Genomic DNA, 15,519 nt, shown 5'->3' with positions numbered 1-15,519 from the left:
ATGCCTCCTCCAAAGGATCTTGTTTCCTGCCATGTGACTAGCATGGAATAGCTAAAAAGTGAGCAAAAAGGTAACCTGAGGGAACAGGGTCCAAATGTGAGGTAAATTTTAATGGTTTATTCAAAGAAGTTTTGTGGTGCACTTTCAGTCCAAGGAAGCTGTTTCTTTATTCAGAAATCAGCATAAAAGCATCTGTGCTAGTAACACATTGTTCAGTCATTGTACTGGAAGTGTTTACAGGCCCCTAAAAGAAGTTACACAAAGTTGTTTAAAATACTTGACTTGCTTCAGTGTCTGTGCACTTGGGCAGTACTTACACCTACACGTGAACGTCTTGTAAGTGGCCGCACGTAGCAGCACCTCTACCTAGGAAGAGGTCATTTCCCACTCTCTTATTTGAAAGGCTTATTTTAATTTCTTCAGCATTTTTCTTCCTTCTGACAATTTAGTTAATTTCTAGTATTGACAGGGCAGATACTGTCAGAGGGGTGGCCTCTTCCTGTCTCAGTGTTTCTTCTCCTAGCCTTTCACTGTGGGTGTTTAGTAGGAGTATATTCTCTACAGGAAAATCATCCTCATGCTCATTGTTTACTGTCAACTTTTATTGGTCAGCTGGCAATGTGTGCACATAATACGTTGGCTGAATAGATAAAAGTTTCAGCAGGGTAGGATTAAATGGCACTGGATTTCAAATTTCAACAGTGTAAACTGTGTCATAAAATGTAAAAATGCAAATATGCTCCTGTGTGCAAGAGAGCTATTTTATCTTGAGTCATCATTGTAGGATAATTTTTTTTGGTGTGGAGCAAGACGTATTGTACTGAGGAGCTGTTATTATCTGCTTTGATATATGTGGAACGCGAGGGAGGAAATCTTCTCTCACTCACACGAAGGGCACACAGCAAGACAGGAGCTTGTCACACAGGCATCTTGATCTGATCATCACTTACACATTGGCATCTTGTCCCTCTCCCCTCCCCCCATGCCCAGTCTAGTTTGTCTTTGCCTAAATATGTGCATCAGTGAAAATATTTCTGAAATTTTAGCGTCTCCCTGAAATACAGATCTTTTCTTTCCTTCTGTTGTGTTTAAGTGATATGTGGAAGAAGTGTTTTCAGATTTCTCCCATCTGTGGACCCTGTCTCAAAATAGAGACATCCTCTTTTCAGCTTACAGATACATGACACTGCCGACCCATAGATGGGAAATAAGTGTTAGTTCAAAAGGCATACATTTTTCTATGCTTATATCAGTAGATGTTCTATCTCAGATTATAAAAATTGAACATTTTGTCTTTAACTGTCCTCTCCTTACCATTCTGGATCCTTTTTGTTTCTCTCTAGAGCCCTACTACTTTTTGGAGTTACCCTGCCTGAGTTGCCAGCACTTTCAACCCATTCCTGTTTGTGCCACACCCCTTGTCACTTGTCTCCCTGCTGCTCTAGACAGACATCCCATTGTCACAGACCTCCAGCCCTCTACAGTTCTCTAATGTTGATGGTTTCCATTTCCTTTTCTTTTCCATTACAGTAGCAATCCAAGCAGAGATAGGAAAGCAGACTAGGGATTTCTAGCAGGAACTAGCTGTTCCTGCAGGCTTAATGTTTTTTATTTGTCTTAAAGAACTTGGCAATCTATAAAACCAGGGAGCAGAACAAGCCCACATCACTAGTGAGTGCTGTGTGAGCCACCATTTGGGGACCACTGCACTGAAATGAAAATATTTTTACGTTACACGGTTCAAACATGCTCCTGAGTCTCCAAGACTATCGTTTGCCATAGCTGTTTTAGTGTTGCAGGCTTTTAGTTGCTGACATGTACTGCTACCCCTTCCCTTTGAAACCAACCAAGTGGAGAGGTAGTGGGATGATGAAAACTCTCCTTTGCTGGGGATTGTGATAAATGAGTAATTCTTCCTGCTGTTCAAAATCCTGTAGAATAGGGACTTATAATGGAATTGTTGACCTATCTTTAGCTTTGGCATTTCAAACGAGATTCTGAATGTCAAATCACTGAACACATTACAGAGAAGAAGTGCTTGGTGAGCCACTAGTGACAAGTGGTTAAAGACTGTAAAAGGGAGGAACTGAAATGAAAAGAAATGAAATGCAGTGAAAGAGCATCAGAGGTTGTTACTGGTGAAGTGAATAAAAATAATAGCAGGCATCTCAATTCATTTGGCTGGCAGCAACACAATAATGTTGCCAATTCATTTTTTGAAAACAGAACTAGGTCTGAAGTGTAGGTGGAAGTTGTAATTATTTTAATGGACAGAAGCTAGCTGTAGAACATACCTTGCCAACAAGGTTTTACAGATTACACCTTAAAAAGAAGGAAACAAAAGAGAAGGACTCCAGTTATAACACTGACTGAAAATGGCAGATTTTATTCCCTGCAGTGATAATCAGCCCAAATTTACATCTGGATTAATGGGGAGAAGGATACAGTCTCTTATATGCAAAGGGAATTCTTCTTGGTATTATGCAGTGTCACAGAATATCTGAACTCAAGCCAAATGTAGGACTGTATCTCTCCTCAGAATGAGCTAAGTAGCTGATAGGCAAGATTACCTTGGCTGAAGTGTGCATATAAGTTATTTAGAAATGTCCCACCAGATATCTTAATGTTATTTATGTAACACTTTGGAGCTGGGCTCAGCTAGTCTCAGGAGGCAGGGTCATTTCACCGAAGGTTCCAATTTTAGCCAAATATATTGTTTTTTGTCTTTTGGCTGGTTGGAGTATTTTGCAGTTTCTCAGGAAGTTACTGTGTTTTGGCATTGTGCTGTTTCAGATCCCAAGTGAGAACATTCACCTAGAAGATGGTTGACTCACATATACTGTGTGTCCAATGTATTGTTTAAGGTTGTGTCAGACACTGAAGTTGTGTGGATTCAGTTCTGACAGCATTATTTGAGTTCTATCAACTTCTGTATGATCTGCACCATTACTGAATTGCAGATTTATTTATTGGCTTGATTTTTAACAGATTAACTGAAGTTTATACAGGGTTTTGTGGACAAAATTTTGTAGTGTACAGATGTAACTCCCACAGAGGCACTGTTGGAAACCTCATTTATATCTATCCACTGCATTTTATACACACATGTGCACACGGACACACACATGCACGCCATCAAATAAAACTTGATGTTATATTATACCAACCCACATATTTTCCACAGGCTGTATATGAAAATCAGTTTGACATCATTTAGGCATGACATCATTGTGAAAGACTTAAGGGATGAAGTGAGTGGGAAGAACATCTCTCTTTGCTTGTTCCATATACAGCAGCAGTGAGAACAAGCAGGTTGATATTGTATTCCCTCCAAGTGTGGTGAAATTGCAATCCTTTATCTATGTAGGTAACAACGTGTTTGAGAAATGAGAAACTGCACATCTTTTGCAACAGTTTCGTGTGTTTTTTGGATGGAAGCATTATACTGCATTGGCCTGTTTTTCTTTGTTCTGATTGCTGTTGGGAGGGGGGAGCAATATCTGAAATTCAGGATCATATGCTCACCAGCTGTGAGTCCTTAAATAGAACAGCAATGAACTAGCATTATGGCTGTGGAGAGCTGTATGGTGGGGCTTTTTGGGGAACACACCCTGGCAGAGCTGTGCTGTGGGAGTTGAGAAACACTGCAGTATTGTTCCCATCCGTCATCACACAGCCGCGTTTTTACAGCAGTCCAAAGTGGGCTTTGTACCCCAGCTTTCTGCAGTCCATACTGCTTCCATTCTTCTGGATGGGGGCTTGCTGCTAAACGTGTGAGGAGAAGGAAAGTTCTTGTCCCTTTCAGTGCTGGCCGAGACAGCTTCCTCACCAAGCTTCCCTCACCTTCTTAAAAAAAAAAAAAAAAATTAAAAAAAAAAATTAAAAAAAAAAAAAAAGGAAGACCAGCTTTCCCGAAATAGCCAACTCAGCTGCAGACAGGCAGGCGGGCAGCCAGGACTGAAGTAAAAGCAGCCTGAGTAACACTGGCAACAGCCCAGGCTGCCTCGGTTGGACTGCTCTCCCCTAAAATGTACATGCATAGCCATGGATCTTTAAGGGCCGAAGTCTGCCAATACCCATTAAGTACAAAGTCCAAGAGAAGATAACAATAGACTTTCAGCATTTTTGCTCAGGTTTCATTCCCAGCAGGAGAGCTAGGTTCTCTTTCCTTTGTAAGCGAAAACTGAGATGGGCTCTTTTGTGTCCCAAGATTTGAAGCCTGTGTAGTCTTTAAAAGCTGTCCTCCCTCCAGCAACAGCTGTTTTACATTTAATCCAGAAAAGCTGTACCATTACTGGCTTTGGGTGCTGAGGAAGCTTGCAACATGACTTCAGTACAGAATTAAGTATTTCTCACATTGTCTATCCCCATGTTTTTTATGTGACTATCTACTTCAGAGAAGTACCTTTAGACTCAGTGAAGGAAGATTCATTGTGTTTCAAGATTCTCTAGTGAAGAACTAAGCAGGAAATAAAGTTTGTTTCAGTCTGAAAGGGTTTCTGTATAATATAGGTACTGGGTGTTTTAAGCTTCACTGCAGATAGAAGTGGATGAAAACAAAAGCAACAACCAGTTTGCACTTTTGATAAATATGTCACAGAATGTAATGATGGGAAATTGTTAGAGAACTGTGGTACAATAGAAATTAAAGAACTATAATGCAATATTTCATGAGAGAGCAGGATTTTGAGAAATCTTCGTAGACCTGCCAATTCTCCTTCTCTTCCAAGGCTGTGCTTGGAATTTGCGGGAAGATTGACAGTTATTTGAGGAACTTTAAAAATCAGCTTTTTTTCAGAAATAGAAGCAAAAGAAAGAGAAAAATCAAGCCTATCCTGGTAGGCTTCCGTGTTTTCACATGCATAATATAGTTTAGGACAGCATCCTGACTCTCATGACATGTAGCGGGTGGAATTTTTTTTCTTCCTACAAAAATGTTGAACAGCAATGCAATTTGATACAGAAAGTGATTTATTCCCCTGCTGATAACTGAGTTCATCTAGCATTCCAGACAAGCAGAGTTAATGGATGACTTACCCCTCACCCAGCAGCTGATTACAGGACCTCAGGAGACAGCAGGCAGCTTTGAGTGAGGTTATAGAAACAACACGGCATTTTATTTTCCTTTTAGTGTTATTGCGGCTGTATTCAGCCCTGGAATGCAATGGCTGTATCAGGCGCAGCCCCCTGCAGCACTGGCATGTGTGTAGGTCAGTAAGCAGCACCGAGCCACCCTTGCTCTAAGACATTAGTTCTCCCTCTCTGTGATCTCTGTGTAAACATTTTTTGGGCAGACTAATGGCCAGTCATTTGTTTGATGCCTGGAGATAGGAGAAGTTGTGCCAAGTATGATGATGACTTTTTATTAAAAATCCTGCTAATTTATGGGTTGGTTTTAAACCCCTCTTGCCCTGAAGGCAAGTCCATGTAGGGAGGAATACAATTTAACATGAACTGAAACATGCTTCTGCTGAACATCTGCCAGTGGAATTTTGTGCAGGTTGATTCCCACAAATATCCATTAAAAAAAACCTGAGATCATAACTGTCATTGCAGTCAGCAGAGATAAACGGAGTCTGGGCTGATTCTTTCTTAACAGATGATGCTTCTTCACAAAGAAAATGAAGACTCAGTGTCTGAGCCACACAGAGAAGCTTAACTGGCTATTTTTTTTTAAATAGACTTTTTTCAGAAGGCACCATTCCAGAAAAAGTAATTTGATTACTTGTTACTAAGTATCTGGTTTTGCAGCGAAGTTGTCAAATTGTTTAATTTTCTGATGCAGCTTAGAGAATTAATTTCTTTTCTGAATTTGTCACACCCCTCTGCACGTTACAGCATCCTGACCATGCTGCATGTGTCTGTTCCCTAAACATACAACTAAGACTTAGATGTGTTGATGAAGTACTGGGAGAATTTTTGATGTAATAACACAGATTTTGTTCCAAGTGGTTTTATTAATACTGTTCTTTCTCTTTCCAGTACTACCAGCTCAACTGCAAGCAGTTGTGATACAGAATTTACAAAAGAGGATGAGCAGCGGCTGAAGGATTACATCCAGCAGTTGAAAAATGACAGGGCAGCAGTGAAGCTGACAATGCTGGAGCTGGAAAGCATCCACATTGATCCCCTTAGTTATGACGTTAAACCTCGTGGAGACAGCCAGAGGCTAGACCTAGAAAATGCGGTCTTGATGCAGGAACTTATGGCAATGAAGGTATTTTACTTCCATCCAACAGGCTAACTGCACTGCTGACAATGCCCTTGTGCTACAAAACATGCTCAGTGACACACAGGGGAGGCTTTGATAGTGATCCGTGGGTAACAAAGGGTAACTCTGTTCAAACAAATATTCAAGGCTGAAAATCCAGTAGTCATAAAGTGGCAGAAGGCAGTGCATTAACAGTGAAAAGCTATGTGTGTTTTGAATTAGGCGAGGACTTCATCCACGGCTCTAAACTCGGAATGCTTTCCTTAACAAACCAGATGCTTTCTCTAAGGGATATGGCAGCTGAAATGCTTGAAGGTGACCAAAAGCATGATACAGCACTTCCCAAGAGGCAGTTCGCTATTTTACTTACAAGCTTGCAAATGCGCATTTGTGAACTGAAACAGAACAAATTCACCTCCTTTTAATATAGCCATGGGGGAAGGAAACAGAAGCTATCATCCCTAATGCTCTCCAGTGGTCAGTCACAAGTCCAGAGCTATTCGAGGCACTGCGTTGCAGTTTCTGGCTCAGTTCAGAGCCCAGGCAAAGAGGACGGTTTGTAATGATTTGCAGTAATGGAGAAAACTCTTTTCCCTCAGGTCTGGTCTAGTATGCCCAGTTCTAAAGATGTGATCTAGAAAAACTGACCTTTACTAACCAGATATAAAGCTTATATAATTTTAAATCTGGCTTCGGTATTGACTTTGAGGGAGGTGAACTAAAACACGGGAATGTATTAAAGGCAGTACAGGTGCTTGTATGCATTTAGAAATTGTTAAGTTTAAATAATTTTCATTTCTGCATGTTGGTAAGTCCTATTTTATTCAGCTGATGACAGATGTGTCATATTATGGTATCATGTGGGACAGCAGGTCCTCATAGTTTCATAAGATTCTGAAGTTGATGATTTTTTTTCAGATGTGCTACTGCTGGTTAACTGGTAGCTTAGTAATGATAACTGTCTACTTGATGGTGCAGCCTTTCCATGATGACAAATATAATTTTGCAAAAAAAGCATTCAGTGTTTGCAGTTTGGGGGGGGGGGGAAAAAAAAAGATTGTTTGCTACAGGCCAGAAGATTTAAAGTGATGTTCATTGTTTTAATATACTGCGGCCAGCAGTGATATATTCACCATAATTAAAGCATGCAAGATATACTCAAAGACATTTGTAGATAATTAGGGGTGTGTTTCAGATATCACATTTCCTTCTCTTTGGCATCCAAATCTTCCCTGAAATCTCTTGTACATCAGTCTTATCTCTAAACTGATAGGTAAAGGCAAACTGTAGAGCTATCCCTTGTGATTAGTGCCCTTGTATTCCTTGACCTGTCAGGGACACCAACAATTACATGTCATAATTTTTGGCACAGTTTTGAGGGCTGCTAGTCCTTTTGTAAACAATCATATAACTCAGTTTTGACATATGGCGTCCAGTCATAACCTTTGGCTGGACCTAGCACTTGGGTTTTTCACTGCAGGAATCAAGAAAAAGAAGAAAAAAAAAAATCTTTCTTCTTGGTTGGTTTGTGTACAGTGCATACTGGAATAGACACACATTTTACATGGGTGGCTGAAATCACCTTCAGTCCTTCCTGGTACAAAGAAACCGACAGTATTATTATTTGTTATAATTTGTTATACTTTGCTAGAATTCACAACTGCAGGAAATCTCTAGGTTTCTGAAAGTGATATGGTGAAAATTCAAGTTTTTCAAAGCTTCGAATGGATTTGTTGGTAAGTGTTCTCCAACTACTGAAATTGGAAAGTCCTGACTTTCTTTTATGCATAAGCATTACAAGAGGCACAGCTACACTCCATGTGCTTGGGTCCCAGGAGAATGTACTACCTTAACAGCATCCATGGTTGTTGCTGAGGTCTGCATCACACATTGCTCATATATTCAGCAAGCCATAACATAGCTGAACCTAAGGGCAAGGCTCTTGGCTTTGTGACTATATTGTTTATATCTGTTATTTGAAACGTGTACCTTATGCAGAATAATGTATGCATCTGCCCTCTTCTGAGACAACTGGAGATTTTGAATTTCCTTGTGGTATTTTATTTAACTTGAAGCAGATGGACTCATCTGTTCTGCAGAGGACTTCATTATGTAGCAGTCCTTTATTTGCTCCCTCCCTTCCACATTCTTAACAAGGATGATACAGGTTGATTGAGCTACTCAAGCATTTCCTGCATTGCTGGGTCTGATGGCCTGCTGCAGCCTTCCTGAAACTTGTATCTGTATTGGAATCTTTGCTGCATCTTTTGGCACCTTGTGACCCCCAGTAGAAACTGATCATGACGTCAGTCATATTGATTCTTGAATCTGTGTGTCATGCTGAAATGTCTTTATACCATTCGTTCTTCATTACTGGTGAAAATTATCCATAAAAGATGGTTTGGGGATTGTTTCTCTGTAACTTTTTTTTTTTATTTTATTTTTTTACTCATCCAGACTGTAAGACATTGTGGTCTGCCAGTACTTCTGTAAAATTCAGTTCTTTGCCTCAAGCAATAATTAACCATGTTTCCAAATGTATTCTTGTTTGTCATCATTCAGCAGTCCTACTTTGAGGTCAGTTGTTGTCATGCCCCAGTTAGCAACGAGATTACTTCTGATGGGTGTAAATAATTCTTGGTTTACAGCCTTCCTGCATTTCAAAGGACTTAATCTAGATAAGAAGTCTCAGCTTTCTACACTGATATTTTTCCTGTTTTGTGTACAGGTGGTGATAATATTGCTCACAAGGTGTTTTGAGAATACAATCTCTTTGCAGAAAATTTTGTCCACCTTTGTTAGAGCAGTTCATGCTCTTATAGATGCATATAGTGAAGCACAGTTGACTAGAGCATGGCGTTTATCTGCTGATACTTGTTTTACTTCTGAAGGCTGGTATATTCCACCATGTATACTGTGGTCTTTCTGGAGTCCCATTTGCATGACTTCTATGACTTTTGCCACATACGCGTCCTTGCTGTTCTACCCTTCTGATGTGACCACATCCAACACAAATTTTAATTTTAGGGTGCTGTGGTGTTCCTGATTATAGTGAGTCAGGAATGATTAACTGTCATTCAAGTTTTGAACCAAATTCAAAACTGCAGTATGACTGCAAGTACAAAATGTTCCTCAATATTCAATTAATTAGTTGTGAAATGACTGCTAGATTTGGTGCTCAAAGCATGTGAATTTACCTGAGCTGTATAAATCTTCTGCAGTCAACTGGAAGGGTGACCGCTTGCTGCCTCCTCCTTCAGGGTTTCATTTTGTAAATGGCACTTGTGCTTTAGGCCCACACTCTGAGGAAGGAGATATGTTAAACTGCAAAATGCTTCACCAGGCTCCTAGAAGTAAGAAAAAAAAAAAAAAAAAAAGTAAATTTCAAAAGGCAATATTGTCATAGAAGTAAAATTTAGACGCTGTCTTTAGAAAACATATTTTCATGGAAAAAGAGTGCTGCACATGTAAAGACTAATTAACTTTCTAAGTAAACCTGAGCCACTTAAATTTTCCCACGTGAAATATTACTGTTGCCACTCTGTCTCACAGATTGTATGTGTCCATACCAGAATCCTCAGCTGTGGTTCTGATTTTCAACTTCAGCCTTTCCACTCCTTCCCGATCCTTCCCCAGGAGCCTTTGTAAGGCACTGGCTGGCAGTTCTTCCACTTCCCATCACTTTGTCTTTGCTTGTCTACTTCAAAGTCACATTGTCTTGACATGAGAAAACTAGCGTATGGCAAGTTCTTCTGGAGTCTGTGGTATGTCTTCTGGGACAGAATACAAACTTTGAATTCATATGTGATCTAAGCTTATTGTCTTCCTAAACAAAGAAGTTTTGTTTAGGAACTGATCCTCGGGTTTATTTTGAGCTAGGAGTGTAGTGCAAACGTCCAGTCTCTAAGTTAAAACTTCTAAGTGATGGGAGAAATCAGTTCCACAGATTCATTCTTGCAGTGGTTACATTCACTGTGTTCTTTTAGGAAATAAATGTCCCTTATTTCTAGGCTGAATTTGCCTAGCTTCAGCTTCCAGCCAGAGAAGATCTTGTCATGACCCTCTCACACAGACAGCCCTCTGTCAAGAGTATCTTCTATTCACACAAGTGCCAAAACACTTTGGTCAAATTACTTCTCAGCCTTCACTCAGCAGGCTAAGTAGATTAATGGTTTTAGAAAGAGAGGCTTAAGAAGCTAAACGCATACACTTAAGTATACTAGACAATCCAGTTCAACTCCTATAACTAAATTTCCCCATCATTATTTATCAGTATTATTTGCATTTCTACTGTTGACAGAGGGTGGTAAGCTTGCCTAAACTAAATTTCTGTAAAACACATTGAATGAAAATGATGGTGCTTCTAACCTTCAGTTCACAAAGAAGTAGATGAGTAAATGAATGATTTTAAAGCTGATACAAACCTTTCCAAGCCTGAGGGGCTTTAGGATATGGATTTTATTTTTGTATGGTTGGTGATTCTGAACAAGCAAATGATTACCTGTGATTACAATATGCTGTTTGTAACTGTACTAAACTCATGTGCACTGCTTAGACTTAATCCAGTGTTTTGGCAGTTTTTTGTTTGTTTGATGGTGGTTTTTTAATATGTAATGTAAATTATGCTTTAGGGCTGTTTCCCTAAATGTTTTGTGCATACTGAGTTTTCTTACATTCAGAAAATAACCTAGACTTTTTGTGAAAGAATCTTTTCTGAAGTGTTGATAAACACAAAGAGCCATCTAGTTGAGGATGCCCACGCTTTGAATGGGGTTGCTGTGACCCAAGTGCAGGACTTGGCAGCTGGCCTTGTTAAACCTCATAAATAGACCTTGGCCCATCGATTCAGCCTGTCCAGATCCCTCTGCAGAGCCTCCCAACCCTAGAGCAGATCAACAATCCCACTCAATTTGATGTCAGCCGCAAATCACTGAGGGTGTCCTCGATCCCCTCATCCAGATCATTACACTCAAGTAACAGGAGTAGATGAAAACCTTGTTTAACTTCATCTTTCTTTAGGTATGTAGTCCCATGGAGCAGCATGGTAATAAAGTTTCTTTGACAGGAGGAGATGGCAGAGCTCAAGGCACAGCTTTACCTGCTAGAGAAGGAGAAGAAGGCATTAGAATTGAAACTGAGTACACGAGAGGCCCAGGAGCAGGCTTACCTCGTCCATATCGAGCATTTGAAGTCTGAAGTGGAAGAGCAAAAAGAGCAAAGAATGAGGTCTCTCAGCTCAACCAGCAGTGGAAGCAAAGACAAGCTGGGCAAGGTCAGGAATCAAACATTTCCAAAGTCAGTGTAAACACAATTTATTGTGCTTGTCCCTATATTAGTCTTTAGTGTGTTAATCATTCATTTTTGTCTGTGTGTACTTTTCTTTCCTCTCCTCTCCAGTTGTTCAGGGGTTCTTTCTATGCTGTGACTTAGGAGGACTTTGCAATATCACTGTTAAGCCTGGGCTAAAATAAGTTTGTAATTTTGGGAAGGAGTACAACAAAGACATTCTTGCCAAACAGACATGCTACTGTGGTTGAACCTACTGTGTCTTGCCTGTTGTTGCTCACTGGAAACAGTGGAAGAGAATCCAAGCAAAATGCCATCCTCCCTCTTCTCCAAACACAAAATGGGAAAAAACAGAGCTCATTTCTGTGAAGCAGTTAGATAATTGTAATCACAGTCTTTTTTTCCAGGTCAGACTGCTTGTAAAGATTTGGGAATTAATACTTTTTCCCCAACTTAGTGTAATGCAAAATAAACAGATTTCTGCATTTACATTAATAATTTGCATGAAGAAATAGGGGTACCTGTAAAAATCTCAGTTCTGTTATTTTAGTGCTGCGTCCCTGGAAAACCTCATTAATATGCTTGAAAAACAAAATGCGGAGCCAGTGATAACTCTGTCTTTCTAGTTTCTGACTAAGCATGACCTGAGTTGCTCAATCCAGTGCTGCTTTGTTTCAAGTGTGGTGTTAACAGGAATGTAAGGCAGTTATGCATACTCCAGCAGATTCTGCAGATCACTGGGCTGTCATGTCTAAGAAGCATTTATAAAGATTTGTGAAATGCTAATATGTTGGTTCGTTTCTTGGTGTGTTGATAATGCTGCTATGTTGTTGTGTCCTTGTGATGTTTATTTCACCTCCATTTTAAAAGCAGCTGTGAAATAAGAGGTTTTGGAGCTATCCCGTTGAGATGTTAAGGAATTTCAAATTAGATTAATTTCTTCATTTTTCTTCATTTCCCAGGAATGCAGTGATGGCACTGCAACACCATTAACACTAGCTGAGCTGAGACCCTACAACGAGACTGAACTGACTGCTGAGCTGGCGAACGCACTCAGGCGGTAAGGGGCTTCCTTCACCAGAGACATGACTTGCTCTGGACCACCAGGGCAAGATTTAGTTCTGAGCCTTCACTTCTGCCCTCAAGTGACTTCTAAGAGTGATCACAGATTTTCCTGTGAAAAGGAAAAGGATTGAAGTTCGAACCTTGGCCTTTTGCTGACAAAGGTCCTCACGTGGTGCTCGGCTCCATTCTCCTTAAGCTTCTCTAAAACTGAGATGAGCTATAGTCCTAAGAAACCCTTGTAATGTCAGGAATGTCCCTATTGAGACAAGAACATGGGACACAGAACAGTGACAGGACTTGCTTGAGGGCATGCAGGCAACCTTTAGTGAAGACAAGATCTGAAGCGTGATCTTTGATGTCACAGGATAGAACTCGGGAAGGAGTTAGGGGAATGGGAAGGGCAGTCATTTTGATGACTCAGATGCGGCATTTGCCTCCTGAGTATGTGAGTGGAGCCACAGCTCAATTACAGACTGGCTTTATCAACAGCCAGGTTTTAAGCCGAAGCTTTCAATACAGTTACACATTAACTAGGTGCTTGTTTGTGCAGCAGTTTTTGCTGCACCAGCAATGTGGTAAACTTCCATGACAAAGATACCCACTGCTTCAGTAGTTGTTTCAGGTATTTTTCCATGTTTTCTAACACATGGCTATATTATATCTAATCTGGTTATTGTACCTGTCCAAAATGCTTCTAAGAATTTTGGCTTGGAACAGTATATTTTGCTTTTTTGATGTCAGCACCCTCTTTAATGGTGGAATGTCCTCTCAGGCAGCTGTGGTTCATTGTTGAAGTGGGTTTTTTTTGTAGGTGCAGCTTGTAGTGTGCCTAGGGACACTTAAACCTGGAAGGCATTATGTAAATATGCAAGGTCGTTACCACTGCAGAATCAATACATCTCATACCATTTGCTTAATAGTCTGGCGGTTGCTGAGTATTTAGTTTGCTTGATGCAGGAAACAACGTTATGCGGTTAAAATAACCAGAGCTGTCGTTCCAGTGTGGGTGGATAAAAACCATCAACAGTCATTTGCATAAGTATTGCATAGAGCTGTTGGCCTCCCCCGTACCCGTCACACTCCAGTCCCATGGGGTCCGACAACGTTTGCTGTCTTCACTCGGGCTGCATCTTTTTCCTGGTCTTGTTATTTGCTCCTGGATTTTGAGAAGATGCCAGGGATCTTAGTTAGCAGAGGCTTGAGTATAGTCATGAAGCGTGGTTTGCTGACAACACAGAGAAAAAAACTTTGCTTTATCTACTAGGCCCTAAGTTGATTAGCATGGATTTCTAGCCAGGGGCCTAGCAAGCACAGTTTGTCAGGCAGAAATGGGGAAGAAAAATAATCGGATTAAACCATACATAAATTTTGGAGTGAAGACTCTCTGTGTAATGGAAATATGACTGTACTAAATGCGATTGCTACTGGCAGTGGGGCTCAAGCACACTTCCTGTGAGCTGTGTGGACAGGGTATTTTTCTCCCTAATCGGTCTGCTAGCCAAATCAGACTGAATGCTTAGTATCCTTATCCTGAAGTCTTCTCTCTGAAAGTCAGTAGAAAGTCTCTCTAGCACATGGAGAACACTTACTGCAACCTGCTGAGCTACAGCTATGCTGAAAAATACCAGGAGTTCCTACCTGCCAGCCTACATAAACAGAGTCTCAGATCACAATGCGATCTATAACGTCGTGGATCCACAAAAGAGTTTTAAAAATAATCAAAGTGCATTTGACTCTCTGGAAGTGCTGCAACAACACAGAATGGTCTGAAGTGACTGTGATATGTTTAAGGGCAAAGTGGTTTTAACTGTTGGCACTCAGCGTGTGCCAGTGCCTCAAAACTTCCTGCTCGTGTGGGAAAACAAGTGCTGACATTGTGTGTGAACCGGGAGAGATCCTGGTGGATCTTCACAGAACACTTCTCAGCCACCGAAGAAGTAGGGCCAGAACTAAAAATAAAAAATATTTCACCCAGTAACTGTTTGCTGGAGGGGCTGGAGGGAGGGGTGAAGCAAGTGAATATTGCACACTGAATTTGTGGTCTAGAGACAATATTTAAATGCCAGTGTTTGGGAGTGTTTCGGTGCTGGTTGCAGTTACTGCATGCATGCAGCAGTTGGACCTGGCTGTTGGTATGCCAGGCAGTAGATGCTGGTGCAGGCAACAGCAGCTGCAAGGATAGGGGCAAAAAATTAATTTGCTTTTAAGTCTTTCTCTTTGCCAGAGAACGTGGTATCAATCAGGAGCCCTGCTTGCTGCCCCCTCCCCGTCCTGCCTTCACAGAAATGAAAGCCCTGGCAGCACCCCACTCTGTTGCTTTTCCATTCTGTCCTTCCGCTGCTGCAGAACAGTCAGGTTCTCCTCAGTTAACTGAAATAGAGTGAAATCTAAACAAAACAGCAGGAGGCAGTTACAGTTTGGATTATGGTGTGGTTTGGAAGAACTTATTTGTTCATAGTCTGCAAATGGCTTTGCAGGAGAACAGTCTCATCCACAGAGACAGCCTATCTTGTCTCTGCAGATGTGGATTTTCTCATAAATCTGGAATCCAGCAGCATGTTGGGGAGCTCCCCACATTGTCACTGGTAGTGCCTATCAGCAGAAACTCAAGGCAGGAGCAATTCTTCGTTTATTGTTTCATAACATATTTGTTCTAGTAGGACTCAATGTTTCCTGTAGCAATGTCCAGCATTAAAACCCATCTTACGGGCTTCCCACATAAATTCCTTTTCTTTTCCATGACCGCTGTGCTAACTAGTAGAAGTGTAAATTATGTGCAAATTCCACATTGCAGAAGTTACATCTAGGTTACCCAGTTTCTAGTGTTGCAGGCTAAGGCCACTAGTGTAGAGACACCTCCTGTTCCAGCTGTGCTGGAAAGCATAGATACTTTCTTAAACAGAGTCCTTAGCATTTTTGTTTTCCCCTCTCTCCTTTCTTGATGGAAAGATGGAGCA

General features: G+C 40.8%; 1 protein-coding gene across 1 annotated transcript in view; it reads left to right on the top strand.

The window, feature by feature from the left end:
• Positions 1 to 15,519, top strand: part of MCC (mutated in colorectal cancers) — a gene marked incomplete at its 5' end in the record, with an annotated part of 58,855 nt that overhangs the window by 34,681 nt on the left and 8,655 nt on the right. The window contains 3 exons of the mRNA XM_008942263.1: positions 5,983 to 6,217; positions 11,277 to 11,483; positions 12,460 to 12,557. Of these exons, the coding sequence (XP_008940511.1) occupies positions 5,983 to 6,217; positions 11,277 to 11,483; positions 12,460 to 12,557 (540 nt within the window). The remainder of the gene's footprint in view (positions 1 to 5,982; positions 6,218 to 11,276; positions 11,484 to 12,459; positions 12,558 to 15,519) is intronic.

Source organism: Merops nubicus, unplaced genomic scaffold, assembly GCF_000691845.1.
Source record: "Merops nubicus isolate BGI_N331 unplaced genomic scaffold, ASM69184v1 scaffold16776, whole genome shotgun sequence".
NCBI lineage: Eukaryota > Metazoa > Chordata > Aves > Coraciiformes > Meropidae > Merops > Merops nubicus.
This window is presented reverse-complemented; position numbering and strand designations above follow the sequence as displayed.